The sequence below is a fragment of the Sturnus vulgaris genome, chromosome 2 (genome assembly GCF_052056855.1).
Source record: "Sturnus vulgaris isolate bStuVul1 chromosome 2, bStuVul1.hap1, whole genome shotgun sequence".
Lineage (NCBI taxonomy): Eukaryota > Metazoa > Chordata > Aves > Passeriformes > Sturnidae > Sturnus > Sturnus vulgaris.
In genome coordinates, this window is record NC_142244.1 from 23,198,243 (window position 1) to 23,219,284 (window position 21,042).

General features: G+C 39.5%; 1 protein-coding gene across 1 annotated transcript; it reads right to left on the reverse strand.

The window, feature by feature from the left end:
- Positions 1–828: 828 nt before the first annotated feature.
- Positions 829–17,722, reverse strand: LOC106854605 (cell surface glycoprotein CD200 receptor 1-A-like). Its single transcript, XM_088158902.1, has 6 exons — positions 17,455–17,722; positions 6,643–6,948; positions 5,655–5,909; positions 4,767–4,866; positions 3,782–3,833; positions 829–2,867 (listed from the first exon to the last, which is right to left on the reverse strand). The coding sequence occupies exons 1-6, from the start codon at positions 17,564–17,566 to the stop codon at positions 2,745–2,747; spliced, it is 948 nt and encodes a 315-aa protein (XP_088015028.1). The 5' UTR covers positions 17,567–17,722; the 3' UTR covers positions 829–2,744.
- Positions 17,723–21,042: the final 3,320 nt, after the last annotated feature.

The window sequence follows — 21,042 nt, forward strand, 5'->3', positions numbered from 1 at the left end:
AAAAAAAAAAAATCAACCAATTAGTCCAGTGTAATAGGCCTGTGAAGGATCATAAAACCGAACATCTAGACAGTAGATTAGCAGGTGATACACTTCTGTAAATATAATATATATTGCTTATAAACTGGCAACAGTCCACCTTCAAGAGCTGATGGAACCCATTTATGAACACTGAACAACATAAAACTCTTTCCAGTCCACAGAAAAAAAGCCTTAAGAAGTGATGACACTCTATTTTTGAGTAGGAAAAAAGATCACTGGTCAGTATAACACCTATTTTAAGTGAGGAATTTCAGAGGATTATTCCTATGTTGACTGACTCTCTTCCTTGGTCAGTCGCTGGAAACTGAAGTTCCTTTAAAAGTTGTTTGTAGCTGCTTGATACTCAGCTTTGATCCCTTCCACTCTAAAATGACATGCAGAAAGGGAGAAAAGCAATACTTGCATGCAGAGAGCATCTGGACAAGAGTGGCTGTTTCATAGCTGCTAGAGTGAGAGTAAATAACCAGCTGTATCAGTTTACATGAGTAATACATTTAGGAACTGCAATCAGTTTAGAAGTCTGTTGTTCAAGCACTGTGTCATAGTCCTTGGGAGCTTAGCCCAAAAAAAGCTCTAACAATGTGTGTCAAAAGACATTTCTAAATCTAAAGGAAAAATCCAGTTCTTCTGATGCTACAATCAGACCAAGTACCCAATCAGTCTTTTAAAATACTGAAATAAGAGGTAGTCAATAGAGGTTTACAAATATATTTTTTTACTCTTATTGTAAAGTTAGTTAATACTTTACCTAGAAAGGCATCAATCAAAAAAATTGGAAACTGCTACTATATAGAAGACAATTTATTTTACTTATTCTCAAGGCATATTTTGTGAAGGTGGGAATAAGTCATCTCAAAATGAGACACAATAAGATACATAAGCTAATTTACAGTAGTAAATTACATTACTAGTTACAAAAAAAGTGAATTTGCAAGTACATTGAAAAGAATATCAGTAAAATATCTGGACATACAAATGAGAAAAAAACTCAGTTGTAGTAGTTAAAATAAATATGACTACAATTAGCAAACATTTTATCTTTTTTGTACATTATTGCACATTTATAGAAGATATATTTGTACTTGTTTTGTTTTATGAAGTAGTTTTTTTGGTAAAAGTAGCCTATGGGTTTTGAGTAACGTAAGTATTTTACAGTATCTTAATGCTTATACTCTTAAGAAAGAGAGGAATGCCATATCTTCATAGAATCTTATAGAAAAATAATCATACCAGTGATCTGAAACACTGAATTAACATATTTAGTGGAAATCACAAAATCATAGAGTGGTTTGGGTTGGAAGAGACCTTAAAGATCATGAAGGTCCAGCCACCCTGGCACTGGCAGAGTCACCTTTCACTAGACCAGGTTGCTCAGAGCTCCATCCAACCTGTTCTTGAACACTGCCAGGGGTGGGGCATCGACAGCTTCTCTGGGCAGCCTGTGCCAGTGTCTCATCACCCTCAAAGAAAATAATTTCCTCCTAACATCTAATCTAAACCTATTCTCTTTCGGTGTGAATCCATTCCCCTCTGCTTTGTCACTGCATGCACTTGTAAAAGTCCCTCTCCATCTTTCTTGCAGGTTCTCTTCAGGTACTGGAAGGCCACAAGTCACCTCAAAGCCTTCTCTTTTCCAGGCTGAACAATCCCAACTATCTCAGCCTTTCCTCATAGGAGAGGTGTTCCGTCTCTCTAATCATCTTGATGGCCTCCTCTGGACTCACTCCAATGGCTCAATGTCCTGCTTGTGCTGGGGACCCCAGAGCTGGGTGCGCCCCTGCAGGTGGGGTCTCACCAGAGCAGAGCAGAGGAGCAGAATCCCCTCCTTCCCTTGCTGGCCATGCTGCGTTGTATGCAGCCCAGGACACGTTTGGTTTTCTGGGATGCAAATGAACTTCTCTGGGTCATGGCCAGCCTCTCATCCACCCCAAGTCCTTCTCAGCAGGGCTACTCTTGATCTGTTCATGCCCCAGCCTGTGTTGATACCAGGGGTTGTCCCAACCCGAGTGCAGCACCTTGCACTTGGTCTTGTTAAATCTCATGAGATTCCCATTGGACCATTTATCAACCTTGTCCAGATTCTTCTGGATGTCCCATAATGGCATCTTGAAATACTAAATATGAACCTAACAAGTAAATTAGTCATGCTATTGCAGTCTTCTTCTTAGTAGATGACTTTCTAAATTTATCCCTTATTTCAGAACTAAGTCTTCCCTACCATTATCTTCTGCTATTTGAGGTATTCAGTGATGATCAGTACCCAGGTCATGTGTTACTAACATTTATATTAGAAAAAAGTGGCTGTTGGTGGAAGAGTGTTTTGTTTTAGTTCAAACGGAACACTCCTCTGTTCTCCCAAATGTGTGCATCATAGTGTCAAGTGCATGAAAGTAACAACTACAAGTGATTGACAAAACTAGGATCTCCAAGGCAAGAATAGCAAAGGGAAGACTGGTTACAGGTTCTTTTCCAGGAAAAACTATGGTGTGTGGTCAGTTATTCCTTCCCAAGGAACAACACATTTTCCCAAGGAAGAAAGCAAAACAGGGGAAAAAAGAACTATGGACGCATCAGCAAGTAGAGGTGTTTGAACAGACCTAGCCATCTATGCTGCCCCAAAATCTGAAGAAATCTTCTGAAAAGTTTGTTTCTATAACCAGTCTTCCATAAAGTATCTCTTTCCTTTTCTGGTGTTAAACCATTCATGTTTCTGGGCACAGGTCTTGTGGAAGATTCTGCCCTGCTGTCAGATCAGACACTGAGTTGTAGATTACATTTTCCTTCTGTACATAAGTAGTATAAGGTTCCACTTCCATTGTGTCATCCTAGAAAAACAAAACCAAAAACTGTGAATACAAGGAGGAGTTTAGCTTGGCAAGACTCTGCAAATCTTTCATCTGGATTGAAGAAAATAACTGGGAAATAGTGCTCTCATATTTACTCCTCTTCAACTAAAAAAAACCCAAACAACTTTTATTTCTTTTTCTTACAAAGAACATGGATTGCTGTTTCTGTCAAAGATTTGGAGGGTGAAGCTGAGGTATTATTTCACTTGTAACACATCTTGTCTGCGTAGAGATGCTGTTACTTGGATTTGGCAGCAGAGAAAAGAGACAGAGCTTACAAGTGAATTGCTCAGCTACACAGGAAGCTTCTAACAACATAGGGAATCCAGTACTATCTTCCAGTTTGCAGCTCAGCTCTCCCTCCATTGTCTTGGGTATGATTGTTTCTCTGATTGTGGATTGACCACACGAGGTAAGAGTGGCCTTCAAAACTCACATATTATCATTCAGGACACCAAAAGGGATATTCTTTTTCTCTTGGTGTCTGTTAATCTTGTTGCATAATCTTTTTGTTCAATAATCGTTTTCTTAATATCTCCCAACCCATGCTATTGTCTCCCTTCCTGATTATTATTTGGTGAGCAGTTGTGGTCAGAGTATCTGATATGATAAGGGAAATGTGGTGGGACTCACTCCTTGTTAAAATTGAAGGATAGCAGCAGCTGAGTGTTTGCTGTTAGAACACACCCCTAGTGTTCACTCCAAATCAAAGTTATGGTGAAGATAAGCTTCGTTTTGTCCTATAAAGAGCTAAGAATAAATGTATCAGACACAGTAGTACCTGCTGAAAGCTGAGAGTAAAAATCTAAGGTTTTCCCTTCACTGATTATGTTTCTAGGGCTACCAGAAACACCATGATTTGGTGATGGTCTAATTTGCATCATTCTCCTTACCTGTTGGGAATGTATAGGAGCAATTTCAGGAGGCTTGGTTTTGTGGCATGGTCTGTGAAAAAGAAAACAGATATTAAACCATGTTTAGCTGAATCACAGCTTGGTTTCTTTGATCAAAAGCTTATGAAACATTTCTTTTTCTTGTCTTCAAGAGTAAAACCTTCTCATGTCTCTCTCTCTCTCTCCTTGACTTTTGATCCTGAAATTATAGCACCCTACCTTTCTTAAGAGGTCTTTTCTTATGTTTGTGGGACATTATACATAAAATGGAAGCAGACTAGAATCAAAGCCCCCTGGAAGGATATACATTTTGCATTTAGTGAAATTGTATTGAATTAATTCTTCATCTCTGAGGAAAGAGGCCTGAGAGAAAAACTGTTTGGAACAGGCAAATGAGGAACCTAGCTGAAGATTTCAGTACAGGTGCTAATTCAGCCTTCCGCTGCACAAAGTATTTCTGTAGGTTTTCCTCAGAACTACTTTTTTTCTTCATAGGAAGTCCTAAAGGGACTAGAACCCAGCTTCACCCAAGGAATTTTTTAATAAATACAGGTACAATCTGCTGTCCCTTCTGTTCATATGGGACACTGGCATTTCTCAGTCTTCTGGCATTTAGTGGAACTTATTAGGCAGCAGAACAATGCCCTTATCCAACCAAGAAAGATAATAGCAGACTATCACAGTGTCTGAAGAAGGTTTAGTCTTACAAATTCCTATTAGAATGAAATGTTCTTTAGGAGGCAACGCAATCAGGGTCCTTGGCCAACTTCTTCCCATTTATATTTTACTCAGGGGCATTATTCTCCAGGGATGTGTGCAATGCACAGCACACAGTGTCTGCAGTACAGAAATATTTGATGAAGTTAATTTGGTTATTCAGCAGCACAGACTGACAGAATCATATGCTTTCAAGACACAGAGAGTACTTTAAAATTTCTTCTAGCACTAGACTGTTTTTCCTTAGCACCTTAGCATACATACATACCTATTACTGTGGAACTTGAAACAGTAAATGGCAGGCAACAAGATGATAATGATCAGAACACAAGTAATAATGCTGGCATACAGGAAAACGCTGGTTTTCTCTAAACATAAAGAAATAGTCTCAGTTATATCTTCTTCTCAGTTTCTATGTTATTTCAGTAGAAGATTAAAGTTGCTTTAGAGCATACATGCATTTTAGTCATGCTTGTAAAACAAATAGAATGTCCTTCAGCAGAGGGGAAAGTTAGTAATGAAACTTCACTGAGAAACGCAAATGGAGTCTGTGTCAGAGGCAAAAGTAGATTCCACAAACCTCACATGGGTCACTCATTATATATTTTCACTAAGCCACACCTGAGCTCCTCTCAAGGACTCAACATTTCTCAGTAGTCGTATGTATTCTCAAAAGCAACAAGAAAACCAAGGACCAGAACCCAAGGGTCGTACAGTGTCAGACATTCACAACTTGGAAAGAAGGAATTTATCTTTTTCTGCTAGCTACTCAAGACTTGGCTCTCCGTCTCTCTTACCGTGACATTAAAACTTGCATTAAAAAAAAAAAATCCTAATATTCTCATTCCAAGGGATTATTTGAACACAAAGATCATGAGTGCTTTCTCTCTGTTTCCAAAAGCATTTCCACTACCAAAAGAATACTACTACACTTCTATATATCCCTCTTAGGGAAGAAATCATTAGGAAATAGTGTCCAGAACACAAACAAGCTGGTGATGTTCCTAGGCAAAGGCAGTCTGGGATGATATTCTTGTTTTTATGGGACTTCACTGAAGCTTTCTGTATCTTTTAGAGACTTCCCTTCCTAGAAGGAACAAGAGCTGACAAAGCTGAAATAGGGCTCTGAACACTGAACACACAAAGAGAAGCTCACCTGAGGGACAGCAGGCTATGGACTGGCTCCAGTTCCCAGCTGGGTGGGACACCATGCAGGTCGTCACATTGGTCACATTGCTGCTACACGCTGTGAACTTGCTGAGAACAGTCACTGTCCCGTTGTCGTGGCATTTCTTGTCTGCACTGGAGCTGCTGTCTGGCACCCACGAGAGCTGAGCCGGCGGCTTCCCTGCCGCTGCCTCGCACACGGGGCTGCCCTGCTCATCACAGTACAGGCTCAGCCTCGGGGGGGCTGCAAAGCACCAGCAAGGGGAGACGCACAGAGTTAGTTTGGCACAGCTGGGCTGGGCTGTTCTTGTTCTCCACCCAAAATGAACCCAGTGAAAAAAGGAGAGCAATTTGGAGGTGCTATCTCATCCCATCCCATCCCATCCCATCCCATCCCATCCCATCCCATCCCATCCCATCCCATCCCATCCCATCCCATCCCATCCCATCCTATTGCAGCAATGTGGGCCCAAAGCACAAGAGACCAAGAACAGGTCTCTTTTTCCCTTTTGCACAATTCTCTCCCACACTGGTGAGCCTTATCACAGCCATTTACATCCTCTGTGTGTACATGGGAAATTGCTTCACACCTGTCATCTCTAACTAGACAGTGGAAAATTGAATAGCAGAAGGGAGAAGACTTATGGGAAACAAGAAGAAAGGAGACACAGAGATACTCCCAATGAAATGCATGAGTTTATGCCAGCAAGAATCATAGAATCACAGGCTGGAAAGGACTTTAAAGATCCTCTGATTTCAACCACCCTGCCATGCAAAGGGACACCTTCCACAAGACTGGGTTGCTTCAAGTCTCACCCAACCTGGCCTTTAACACTGGGACGTCTACAGCTTCTCTGGATAATCTATTCGAGTGCCCCACTACCTTCATAATACCAAATATCTTCCTAATATCTAATCTAGCCATATCCTCTTTAGTTAAAAATAAAAAAAGAGCTCCACTTTTGCACATTCCTTACCCAGCACAGTCAGATTGTACATCCTGCGGAAATTCCCATCTGTGGATGCTGCTTCGCAGAGGTAATTTCCCTCCTGGGCTATTTCCACTTGCTTTATCTCAAGGGCAGGAGCCAGACCTGCTCTGAATGTCCAGTTTATGTTGTCACTGCAGTTTGTTCTGTGTGTCATGTTTGTATCAATCCTGTATACCAAGGTACAAGGGCCTCCAGCCTTGGGGGTTATTGTCCATGTTAGCATACTTATTTGTCCTTTGATAAAGCAGGTGAGAACTGAGCTGTTACCTACAGTCATCTCTATGTTGTCCCCTGAGGAGAAAAAAAGAGAAAATGGGAGAAGTAGCCCAGGCAGGAGTTGTGGTCTGAACTTCACAGGAAAACGTCTGCAATGCTACAAACAAGCATGAGGCCATGTCTGTGCTTATCTGCACATTGTCTGTCATCTCGTATTACAGCTGTGGTTTATGGAGCCAACGTAAAGTGGATTATCACAGCCGACCCTTGCAATACAAATTTCCCACGGAGGATCATCTTAGTATATAAGACTGGATAGTGGAGGAGGACTCTACTCCTGCCCATTGTCTTTAGCAGTTCCGCTCCCAAAGACTGTCCTTGTATTCACAAATCTTCCAGTGGGTTGCTCAAAGGGCTTAAAATACAGAAATATGACTATTGTATCTGGCCACGTGGTAGTGACTTTTCTCAGTAACTGTAGCTGACATCAAAGTAAACAACTTTTACTTCTGCATTCATATGAAATCCAACACTGTGGACAAAGGCCTTGTCTACGTGTCTCAGGCATTACACTGGCACACATAACACTGGTGGAACTCTGTGTAGGAGGAAAGGATTTTGCCTCATGTCTCAGAGTTTTCTTATATGTGCATTGGTGTTGCCTTAAAAGCAAGCAATCCTTAGATTTCACAATATATGTGAATGAAACTTCACGATTAATGGGTTTATAGGAATAATACTCATAGCTGTAGTCCAAACAAACCTCTATTTACAACTTCACTCATTTCCTCTTTTAGTAGGTGGCTATTAAACCTTGGGACAATAAACCACTGATCTCTCAGTTCTCTGTGTCTCTGGTGGAACATGAGTTGCTCTTTGCTGTGGCTGACTAATTTTTTAATGGCAGTCTGAAAACTGTGTGTGAGGAGAAAATCAGAGTACTGCTTTCAAAATCTGCATTAATCTGGACATACAGCTAAAGTTAACCAATCTGATTCATATTGACAAATAAGTTTTTCACAAGTTATTCCACAAATATTAACCCCCTCCCCAAACCTTACAGACAAATACATTAAAGCAGAAATTGAAAGTTCATCTGGAATATGCAAAGAATTAGAAGATTCAATTTTGGCATGATTAGTCAAACCCTTGTCAGTCTTCCTCCATAGTGCAAGATCTGACTTTGTTAGGTTTCTCTACCCCTTGCCTAGATCTGGAATTATATTATTTCTGCTGTCCAGCACATTGTGAAGCCCAGTTCTTGAGCATTCACAATGCTGTAAGAAGTGGTCTTAACGAGCATCAACTTTCAGTAATTAGTAAAATCGTTACTATTAGCCTCTTTGAGAAAACTACAGTTGGTTTTACCTTAATAATATTGTCTGAAATCTCATTATCTTCTTAAATCTAGGTGAATGAACCATTCCAGCTCAACTACTTTTGGTTTTATTTGACTATTTTAATGGGAAATGATTTCTGACTTGCAAAATGAACACAGTTCACTGCATTTTAACTTCTTATATATTCCTTTAAATGTTTTTGCCTTTTCATTTTGAGCATTAAGTATCCTTTGGATGAAGACACTTCAGCTGTTAAGAGTGTTCTGTGATGCATTATTACTCAGGAGGTGTTTTTAAATGACAAATATTCTTCTCCTTAATGGCATTCCAAGAAAATGTGAGGTGTGTGTTTTAAACTCAGATGATTTTACCAGGAGCGGAACTGCAAGAAGCCTTTCGTCTTGTGATGGTTTCTGGATGAGTTCAATTAGTGCCTCTGAGAACGGGACAACAAAGTGTTTCCTCTCCTAGTTTAACATTGCTGAGAACCTCAGAGCTCCGAGTAATGCAGAGTATGGCTGACCTCATCTGAAAATGATTAAGCAAACTTAAGCACTCAAACAACCTGTGTGTTGGAGCTGGACAATTTTTTTAGATAATGTTTGCAAAGGTTGAGCAAGAATGACAGTGTTGTGCGTATTCAACTTCGTACACTTTCATTTACATATTAAAGCAGCACTGTTTTACTTGTCTTTCAACTCAGCATCTCCTAAGCAGCTCGTTGCAATGTAGAAATTCCCCAACATAATGGGTTTTCATGCCTCAAGGCTGTAAAGAAAGAGGCAGTGAAAGTGGTGTTTTTTGCTATGCCTTTCTGTCATATTCTCCTCTGAATGAATCAGGTACCATTCACTTCAAATGAGAAACCACATCAGAACGCTTAAAATCTGCTGAATCAAGTTTAAATACAATTTCAGGTTTACAGAAAATTTGTAGAAGGCTTATGAAATCCCCTGTATCTTATTAATTCAGAAGACTTTTGGTAAGACAAGAATTTTCCCCAGATTGTACATTAATTAGTAAAAAATCTTGCTTATCCTACCCACACTGATTCCTACTTTTGCAAAGAGGTCTTACTACTGTAAAAGTTTAAACTGTCTTCACTTTACTGCCCTCTTTTATTACTAGAGTGCAGGTAAGCAGCATTAGTGTAAATATTAATTGTGAATTTTCTTCCTTGATTTGCTTTTTTTTTTTTTTTTTTTGCATTCTGCTAGAAGCATGATCTTTTGAGTTCTTTTACAAAGAATGTGTCTGCCAAAAATCCTAAAGGGTTTGGTTAATTTGTGTTTCTGAAGTGACTTTGAAGTGACTCACAAGCTAAATAGGGCTGGGCCTGGTTAATACTTGATGGGGAGCTTCCAAACCATGAAGAATAATGTCATCCATTTTCATAGAAGTTTCTGATGAATTTCTATTTCAAGCTAAAATATCATCTCAGAAAATGTCAAAACTTGCTAGTTTTTACCACAGAGTTAGCTTTATTCAGCAGCAATCGAAAATGTATGTTCCCAGAAGTCAATATGTAATAGCTACGGGATCCCCAAGCACAAAGGCAGTTCTTTAAATAGAAATTATCCTCATCCCTATCCTATTCTTCCTGGTCAGCCTTAACATTTCCTCCAGTTTGAAGATGTTGCTAAGACTTCATGTTGGACTGAAGCTGGACATATTCTGCCTTCTCCTTCTAATAAGCATACCAAAAGCCATTTAAGTACCTAAAAGTATATTTTATTAGAACATAAATCAATATGCCAGAAAGTGAAGTTCTGCAGGGGACACAGAATTGCTGGCTTTACTAATGAAAGAAAAAGACATGAAAATAAACCTCCTCTGCTCCCTCTACCTCTAAAGAAGAGGTTCTTTCCCTCAGTCCTCTCTTCTACTCCACAAGATTTTGCTGACTTTTTAGGTAGTGCACTTTTTACAAGATCACATCTGAGCTCTTTTTCCCTCACTTCTCTGACTTCTTGTGAATCTGCTACAATCAAGCCCTTTGCCAAGGTCTCCTGGTCTGCTTTCTCTCCTCCTAATGCTGCCTGCCTCAGCCTGTGCTCTTGGATATGTACTCAGCAGCTCTGAGGGAAGACACAATCTCCCCCTTTCCTCTGGGAATTTCACTAAACCTAGAGGGTGTATGTTTACTCTGCAGGGGAACTAAACAAACAGAAGTATTTCTTGTAGTTTAATCCCAGCTGGAACAAAGCCCCACACAGCTGCTGGTTTACTCTTGCAGACTCTCCCTACAGTGGGATGGGAAGAGAATCTGAAAGGTGAGAAAACTCAGGTTAATAGGTAAAGCAAAAGTTATGCATACAAGAAAAACAAAATATCCCAAGGGCAGGTAGGCGTTCAGCCATTTCCAGGAAAGCAGGATTGAATCATGCATAAATGGTGACTTGGGAAGACAAACATCATAGCTCCAAGCATCCCTTCTTTGTTCTTCCTCCAGTTTTATGTGCTGAGCATGATGCCACATGGTCTGGAATATCCCTATGGCCAGTTGGGATCAGCTGTGCAGGCTGTATTCCCTCCAAGCTCTTTTGGACCCACAGTCCACTCCAGGTGGTGTGAGAACCAGGAAAAGCCTTGCAAGCTCTGTGTAAGCACTGCTCTAAACATCCCTGTAATGCCAACACAGTTTCCAGCACAAATCCAGCTCCAGAGTAACCACTATGAAGAAAATTAACTCTATCCCTGCCAAAAACCAGCACAGTATTCCATTCTGTTAAAGAGAAAAGGTTCAGTGCTGCGAGTGTTCTCATTCAGACCTCTCACCACACCACTGTTTTCTGGAATGGTCTTTCCATGCTGCAAAGTGGCTAAAACTCATTTGCTGCTGTTTCCTCTATGATAACCAAATGGTTTATGGCTAGTGCATTAAGGCAAATACATGGCATCCATATCAGCATTTATCTATTCAAAGGCTCAGAAATAAACCAGCACGTTGCACAGCTGCATCTCCCAAGGTGAAATCTCATCTTACAGCTGAGCTGAACTGACAGCTTGCTGTGGCTGAAAAAGGAGATAATTAGTGCAGCAAAGGCCTCATCCTCTGTTGGCCTGCAGAGAAGAAGTGATCTGAAGAGGTGTGAGCTATGGAGATCACCTTGGTGCAGTGTTGACACAGGATGGTAATTAAATGTCAGCACTATTAACTATTTAATTGCATACCAGAGAGATTAAATGAAGGGTCACGTATTTATTGTAAATAGCATTTCATTTTCAGTCATGTTCTTCACAACTGGAAAACAGCAATCATTTTTTCTATTAGCCAGAAAGAACAGAGCTCGGGAATCCAGGAGTGCATGCTGTCTGTCACACTATGTAGAAAACAGCTGAGCCAAGTTCTGGGAGTTCTGTACAGCACCAGACTGAACCATTGTATTTTGGTTGTGAATGCAAATCCATTGTGATCAGGTTTCACCTTGGACACTCCTCTGACAGTAGCAGGCCTTTAGACTGAGGTCCTCCAATTTGACTCCAGCCTCTGAAATCCATCTAATTATGCCATCTCTCATTGTCTCTCCTTGACTGTTGCAGAAGACTTGAAGCCATATCTGAGAAGGTTCTCAAGTTCTATTGCAGTGCATTGAGTGTACATTCTAATGCACTGACAGACCCCACTTTTATATTTGAAAATGGACATATCCTGTCTCAGGAAAAAACAAACTCAGTTGAGGAGTTGGCATTTGTGTTTCAAAAATGTGCTGATTATTGTTGTCATGGTAAGATTACTGTTATTTGAAAAGACTGGGGGAAAGATTTTGCTCTGTTTTTTTCAATGTGGTTTATGCAGCGTGTTTGACAGGTCTCATGAATAACTAGTTGCAGCAGCTTCTTTTCAGTATCACTTATTTCATTTTCCCTCCTGTTTCTCAGAGACTTTCTCACACTAAAAGAAGAAAGGTTTTAAAAACAGAAACGTGATTGTGAAGCCACTAAACTTTTGAGGGGAATCACTGCAAAATCAGAGACAGCTACACAGGCTGAAAGTGCTTTTGGTTGCTTTCAAACACAAAAGATTTCCAGCCCCTGCTAGTCTTCATAGCAAGTTTTACACCACAGTAGAACTTTTTATTGCCTCAATTTCCATGACAGTCTTTTACAAAATTTAACTTTTAAAAAGTCTTTTGCACTATAAAGAGATCGCTTTACTTTCTCAGACATATTCTTCGGACATTCTATTGATTTTTTATTTCTTACAGTAACAATTTACCAGAGCATTTTGATGCATCTTCCCCCTACACTCCCTGCGGCTATTAAACTGAGAGATACAATGAACTGAACCAATGGTCATACCACAGCCAATGACTAACTGTATCTTGGAATGAATGCAGTATATGAGTCACAGCAAGTCCTCATCAAAAAGGCAGCACCGGACGCTTGGAAGAGTTCAGATACAAGTCTATGTTCTGCATCTGTTTTCCCCTTCTACTGCCACAGAGTTCCTGTGACGCCCAGCAGGCTTGTCTGGAATGAAACGAAAGATAAAGTGCTTTGTACTAGGGTAGGAATTGCTAATGTACTGACAGATTATTCTATACTGTAGCTTTGTGACGTTTTTGAAAATATGGTCACAACAGCACAGGATGGAGTGTAGACTAAAAACCACCACTGTGTTTTGGGTGAGAAGTAAGTAGTTAGATAGTAGTAGTACTTTAATTTTCATTATAGAAGTGCATCAAATAACTGACCTAAGCTCATATGACTCTGTTTCTTGAAACCTAGATCACAGCTTTTTCAGCACAGATGTATCTTTAAAAGGACACATTAAAAGACTTATAGCTTTACTGCTAGTTACACACACACTGTTTTATCCATACTTATCATTACTCCTTGAAAAGATGTCCTATTCTCATTTCATTCTAGTTAGGCTTTCTCCTTATCTTCAGAAATTCCTTTCTTCCTCATACTCAAATTTTTACTTTGTTCTCCTTTTAACGTATTTCTTTTCTGTTACCACTGCCATGCCACTTGCAGTACTTTTCTTGCCATCAGTACTGTCACTCTTCCTTGCTATGTCATGCAAGCTGATGTAGTAACCTCATGCACTTTGTCCTTGGTTTTACAATATGAAATGCTCATAGCATGGCTGGATTTTTTAAGATTCAACATGACTTTATATGTTGCAGAGGGCTGAGGACACTGAGAGCAGTCAATAGTGATCTCAAGGTTTCAGTCTTGCCATTGAAGGTGGAACACACCTTTGCAGTTGCCAGCTCCTAGTGTGTAATTTTTCTATGATCTTTCAATTCTCTTAAGCTTTCTCCAGTATCTTTTCAAGCAGTCTTTCAATACAGCTGATTTTGAAGGCAATGAAAAGATGTTAAAGCTCACTTAGGTAGAGATCAGTTTGATTCAGTGTCCTCTTGAAAAAAGCTAATCTGAAAGAATAAAGGGACAACTACATGATGGATAAAGAATTAGGTTAAGGAGAGAAAGAACAGGCAGTTAAATGGAGGTGCCAGGTTGAAAGTAGCTTGCTGGTAACATTTCTCAGCAGATGATTTTTGCCGTAATTCCATTCAGCTTTTTTACTAATGGCATTGGCTGTATCAGGAGTGTGTGAGGAAATTTGTTGAAAGCAAGAAGAACTAGTGTCAAGAATTGATATGTCACACGAGAAGAACCAGTTGACCTTGATGAGTAGAATGTTAGATGTGTGCTGAAATTCAGCAGCGGAAAATGTCATAATAATAAAAACAGGCAGTACAACAAATTTTGATGTGAAAGTAGAATAAAGAACCATGCCTTAATCAGTATTAAAACCAGCTTTTCAGTAAAATGGGTCCTTGTTTTGATGCTCAAATGGTTTATGAAAAATTTTTTCTAATACAATGCCTGCAATTCGATCCAGTGATTCAGGGATTTATCCTCATAAATACATTATGTCTCAATATAATATGACTGTGTAGAAAAAAAGGATGGCTACACTCCTCAGATGAAGAAATTGGTTGGTGTTTAAATGATGTATCAGAGTCACGCAGTTTAGGTAACAAACTCTGTTGGCCAAATCCTCAGCTGATAATAAATCATCACTGAACATAATAAGCTGTCACACAATATACCAGTCTGGCTGTAAATGTTGAACTTTGCTACTTCTGAACTGTGCAAAGTAAGTAAATCTTCCTTCTTGCAGACTATGAGCTGGACTGGATGAGGGTAAAAGGGATTTGTACTAGATGTCAAAGTGCCTTGGGTAGTATTGCTTTCAGAGTAGCACTGTGACACCACATGTAACAAAGTGCTTCCAGTTCTCGGTATAGAAACAGATACAGATCGTTTTATATTTTTTTATATGTGCTGAATTTGGCCTTTTACTCTTGGCCACGTCAGAAGAAAAATAAAACAAGTAGTCTTCACTTATGCTTAAGCGGCATTTTCCTACTATTCTAAACAAAAATAGATCATTGTCTGCAAGGTCTAGGTTGTGTACCTTCTTTTTCATACTTTGCAGAGAGCAGATAAAGAACTGCTGTGAAAATATACTTTCGACCCACTTTTATATGGTTTAAATCTCAGTCATACCTTGTTTAGTGCTTACCTTTAGCATTGCAGTTCTTATCCCAGCATTGTCTTATTCAACACCAGGATAAGGCAGCATAAGAAAATCCTCTACACTTTTTTTTCTTATGAATGATTGCACGTCTAACTACAAAATAAGTTAAAGAAATTCTTCTTGCTTTGTAAGCCATGAAGTATGTGGTCAGTTTGGCAGACAGAACTTCCTTCTTTCCACGGTTTTGAAATCAGACCAATTCAGACACGAACACACTCTGCATGTGGACCACAGCAAAGTAAAATGTTGGTATGATAAAGATGTGCTTGGGAGATTGTGCTGTAGCAATTTAGATGTGTTCTAAGAAAGCTTTTGCTTTATTTAATGGTACAAAATTCTTTTTAAATAATTTGGATGAGAAAAACAGGCTGCTTGGATTCAGATGTTTTTAGGGTAAAGGAAGTGATTCCAGCACATAACCCCGAAAGAGCAGCAAATAGTGAAACAGAGAAAAATATAAGTTTACCATAATAGGTTTTTTTAGGCTATGATTTTTTGTATCTGGAGCAAGATTCCACCATAAACTAGAATAGAAGGCAACAGAGACAAATGCAATGAAACATACTAGGAGAGAGCCAAAAGGCAATAAAACACTACTACACTGGTGAAAAAGAATGTACTGGTTTTATTAAGGAAAGAAACTAAATGAAAGCAGTAGCATTCAAAGAAGTTATGTATGCAGCTTCAGTAGGTTATAATCCAACTCTAACAGGGCAGATCTAGCTATGACAAGTAGGAAGAAACCTCAACCTTTTTTTTGAGCTGCCCCATCTGCTGTGGTAAAAACCAACGCAGTCACACTAAACAACAAGCTAAGGAAATGTTAAGGAAATGTTAAGGAAAATGTTAATGGAGATAAAGTCTGGTTACATACAACAAATTTTCCATGACTTTATTTCTTTCAGAGTAGCTTACTCTAGTCTTCAGAAAGGGGACATAGTTCCTTCTGAGCTTCATGAAACACTGAACTAAAATTATCTGGACAGAATATGCACATTGGATCATCTTGACACATTTAGCCTGTGATATCTGAAGAAAAAAAACCCTTGCCACTAGATCTTGCTCAGAAGAGCCACCCTAATACTCTAAGGAAACAAGTTTAGGAGCAGTGCTAGCTAAAATGTAGGCTGCTTTTTTTTGGGAGCTAAAATTCTCATCAAATGTGGGCTGCTTTTTATTGGGAGCAGACTGGGGGAGGAGGTTTCAGGCGTGGAATTAGATTTTAATGGAACATCTTTTTCTACATTCTTTGAAGGGCAATATAATTGGTTAACAAAGACACCAATAAGTTAAAATCCAAATACCTTAGGGTGAAAACTCCCCACCTTTCGGCACTGGAATTTTTTTTTAATATTTCCAGAAAAGTGGTTTTTAAAAAATAATTTTTGCCACTAGGATTCCCCTTTTTCTCTCTGTTCTCTTCAACATTCTGTGGTGTATCCACACTCCCTTACTTTTTGAGCAACTGTCTTCAAAAATATAGACTGTCTCTGATGCTATCATAATCGATCTATGTGAATGTGAGCAGATTCCTCAGTATTCTTTTGAGACAGTTCTTTACCTGGAGAATAGGAACAGATCTTTTACCACCAGTGTGCCCGTTGTGAGGTTAGTGATCCAAAGTTCAATAATGTTCATGAGTATTTAATTTTTTTTCCAGTGGGTAGCACTGAGGTAACTATTTAGAATCCCTCATTATCACATCAAACACATTATTGATGGGTGTTCCATCACTGCCAACAATGACTACATCTGTTTTACTTTAAAATATCACAAAGGAGATATTTTTATTTTCTGACCAAGTGGAATGAAGTAACTCATGTCCACACAGTTTAGTTCTATCAGCCCATAATAGGAATGAATACATGCATGTTACATATTATTCAGAGATTCAGAGATTTGGATCTCATGGACCTATCTGCCTTCCTCCTCCTACACAGAAACAGTTAAAATTTCTGGAACTGCTCTTCAAATCCTTAGTTCCATTATCAAATCCCTGGATTGCTGTATGGTGTCTGGAAGAGCACAAGCTCTAAAAATGCAAATGAGCAGTATGTGGGAAGCATTAACTGCTGTAGCTAAACTGCATTAAAACAAAGTCAACTACACTAAAAGGAAGAAAATTTGGACTGCCATTACCCTTGGTACAAAAGCCTTTCCCATCTTGATACTGGCCATGCCCCTTAGAATGAATTTCCAGAATTCCAGAAAATGGTCTCCTCGATCAGCACATCAGAGACCTTCCACTTCTCCTCCAAAAGAGACAAGAGATCCCAACCCTATTTTGAAGGGCCTGCAGCCTCTCTTCAGCTGAAACTACATGTCTAAAAGCTTCAAGTTCCCAAACACTTTCCCAGGCATATTTTTAGTGTGTCAAAATGCTCAGTTTCTCAGATGATGTGGATTTGGAGGTCTCAGTAAAAAGGCTATTTGTGACGAATTGTACGTTCCCAGCTAAGGGTCACTACATAGTTGCCTACATGGAAGTCACAGGGAAAATATCTGGCAATCTTATGACCACTAAGAAAAGAGGAGCAGGAGTTAATATCTTAATTGTGCTCCATTTGTTAGCACTTAATAACAGCCACAGAATTATTTATAGTATTTATAGAAAGAAAGGAGCTGTGCAAATTTCCCATTCTTACTTCCCAATGGCCAATTTGCCCCAGTTAGACTCACCCGTTAATGTCATGACCATGGTGATGGAGAGCAGCATAAAAATATACACAGTCTTCCCAGCAATCTTCATGTTGTTTCCTGCTTTCATGGGCAGCTCCATCGCTCCATCCATCCCTCCACCAGCTTAACTGTGGCCATGGGGAGCATTTCTTGCCTGCCAGTACATCTTCAGCGGCCAGTGTGGGTGTTTCCTCTCCCTCTTTCCCATGCCTCTCCTTTAACTGTGCATGCTCCTGATTGACTGGCTCCTCAAAGCTGGAGAGGTTCTGACTTTTCAGAGCACTTTTCAGAGCTTCCTGTGCTGAGAACCCAGGCAAACACTGAGGAAACAGGCTGAGCAATTCTACCTTCCGTTCATTGGCTCTCCTCAGGAGGCTGATGAGTGAAGATAAACCCTGCAGCAGAGTTCAGAGAGAGTAAAAGCAGAGGAGATTATTCAATGCTGAGTTTAATATCAAAAAGGAAATCTTAATCTTGGGAAACTAGAGAGAAACTTATTCTTCATGTTTCTCTTACTATTTTTACTTCTGCTACTTCTTTATCATATCTTTGTCACAACCTCCAAGAAAATTCTTCCGCATGTCTTCATCAAAAAAAAAAAGGGGGGTCTTAAATCTTCTCGGTAAGTGATATTTTCAGTTATTTCTCTCTTAAGTACCTACTTAGCACATGGAATTCTACACTTCTCATATATATACACAGCCTCATGTGAACTTGTATGTTCAGGCCTTGTGAACTCTTAAATAAGTTGTAGGTGTACCCTTACTCCATCCCCACCCCTGCCAACTAGAATATTACAAATTCAAACCTCTTTTTTTTTCAGAACCTGAAAAAATTTGTGAATATGGTACAGTTTCCAGAGAAACTGTAGAATGTCTCATTCTGGAAGGTTGAAACAAGGAAACAGTAAATATTTCCAAAATGAAACACTGATACTTCACATTTAAATGATGCTTTTGTTTAGAAACTGATCTAGTTTGAATGGGAAAGAAATGCGTACAAAAGCCAAAATACTGAGCACTTTTTTTTTTGGCACAACTGAAATTACATTTTTCTCTGGATGAAGAAACCAAAAATAATTCCATTGTTATGTATCCTTAATCTAGTGCGGGCTTCCCATGGGTTCACAGCCTCCTCTTAGACATCCACCTGCTCCAGCGTGGAGATGCTCCATGGGCTGCAGGTGGATCTCTGCCCCACTGTGGACCCCCATGGGCTGCAGTGCCACAGCTGCCTCATCATGGTCTGCACCATGGGCCACAGGGGAATCTCTGCTCCAACACCTGGAGCACCTCCTGCCCCTCCTTCTCTGACCTCGGTGTCTACAGGGCTGGTTTTTTCCACACATTTTTTACCAGGTGAAGTTGCTTGGGCATTTCCCCACCACTGTTTAGAAGCATTATCCCAAAAGATGGACTTTCCAGTGAGCAGCAGTGGAGCAGTTGCATGCTGAAATTTCACCAGGCAACACCACAAATGTTATGGGTACTAGAAGATGTAAAGAAGTGAAGCACTCTTGGTGCACAGAGACTTGTTTTCAAAGTTTAATAAGGTTCCTTCCTTTTGCAATTTTTTTCACCACGTGCCATGACTTTTGTACCAGCAAAGATGGAGGTACTCTATGGAGAAGAGAGGAGCCAGCCCAGTGGTGAGAGTAAAGAAAGGGGATGCATAAAGCAGCATAAATCTTGGTACCATGGGGAAGATGCTGAGCAGTGTGGGAACACAAATAGGACAGGCAGGAGTTCTGTGTAGACCAGAAGGATTTGGGTAAAGCACGTGTGTGTATTATGTTAGTCCTGTATGGGGTGAATTTAGAGCTGCAAAATCCTGTGGCTCACTCTGCTACTGGCAACATAGTAATTTTACCTAAAATTTCCACAGGAAAATACTGTCTTTGAATAAGAAACTGGGGTGTCCTTTGAGGAAAAGCTACCTCAAAAATATAAGGTTAAAATAGTATTTTAAAGAGAAGCAATGATTCTCACTTAGCTTTATCTTAAACTGCTTTTCTCTTTTCCTTGTTTATGAATTTAAAAAATTCAAAGAACGCTTTTTGTGGATGAGGACAGGTAATACAGTCTTGCAATCAGAATGAAGAAGAGACGCCCTTGTTCAGAGGAGAAAGGTGAAGATATTTCAGAATGAAAGGTCTGTGTTAAATATTTGTCACCAGAAATGGAATGTCGCCCACATCTTTCACTAAAAAATATGTTTGGGGGTTGTTTTCTTTCAGAATACTCTTGTGTGGGTTGTTTTAAAATAATATTGTATCAGTTTCTCCACTTCCTCACTGATACAATAATTTCAGACTCTGGGTTCCCTCTCCTTTCCTACACAGCATTTCCGCAGCACAATTGTGTGGGTCAGTGGTCAAGAAAAGGCTTCTGCTATTAAAAGCTACAAGTCAAAGTAGTTAGCAGTGAGGACAGGGACATAAGAGGAAAAGACAAAAAACAGATCAAAGTTGGCAGGAAATGAACGGCTCAGGTGCTAGGACTGCACACTGCATTTAAACTGTGCTGATGACTGCAGTCTGATGTCCTGGTAATTTTGTTTGATCAGACTGATGTTCCAAAATGGCCTACACTGACGTCCATTCAAACAGAGGAGTGTGAATTAAAGTCTTATGTAAATAAGTAAAAGATAGACTGATAGTTATCATATAAAAAAATAATGCAAAAAAATTTCAGATGCATGATCTTGGTCCCAGGAGCATCTCATTGACTACCACTTTTTGTGCGAAGGTGTTCTGGATATTTTTATCCACTTGATTTTAAAAATTCAGTATAGGATTTTGACACTCCTCTTGACTGTTCTGAGATTTTCAATATGCTATTCACAGTAACACTGCCTTATTTTCTATTTACCATTGACCGTGGAATTAGTAATGAATGTGAATAGATATCATTGCTTTATTTTAGACAAGGGCATGGAGAAGAAGAAGATCTGTTTATTTAAGTAAAGATAAGAAGACTGCAGAGAGAAATAGGCAAAACGTAAGCAATGTCAGGCCTCAAATGTAAAAGAAGTAGTGCTCAAATCTGATGCAAAGACAAGAGAAGATGGAGAAAATGTGCAGACTTGTAGTGTACTGGATACAAGATTGCATCTCTTTTTTTTTTTGGTTTATACAGCGATGGGATAGAGGGGATTTTGGAAGAGAGGAAACTCTCTTCTAAATAAGAAAAGTCCAGCTTTAAGTTGTCATCATGGAAGATCTTTACTATAGAAATTAATTCAGAACCAGAAATTAGGCAACTGGATACTTTAGGGAAGAATTATTTAAGATGTCATTAGGATACTTTGGAAGCAACTTTCTGCTTGAGGGCAGCAGAATTTGGTAAGTGAGATATGAGAAGCCTGCAGCAGGTCATGACAGAAAACAGAAGTTTGCCACAAGAAGTGATGAGTAATCACAGCAGACTTTTCTCCCAGTTACAGGAGCCCATGACATAGAATTCATAGGAACCTAGAATTGTTTGCGTTGAAAGGGACCTTAAAGATCATCTATTTCCAACCCTCCTGTCATAGGCAGGGACATCTTTTCCTAGATCAAATTGCTCAAAGCCCCATCCAATCTGTCCT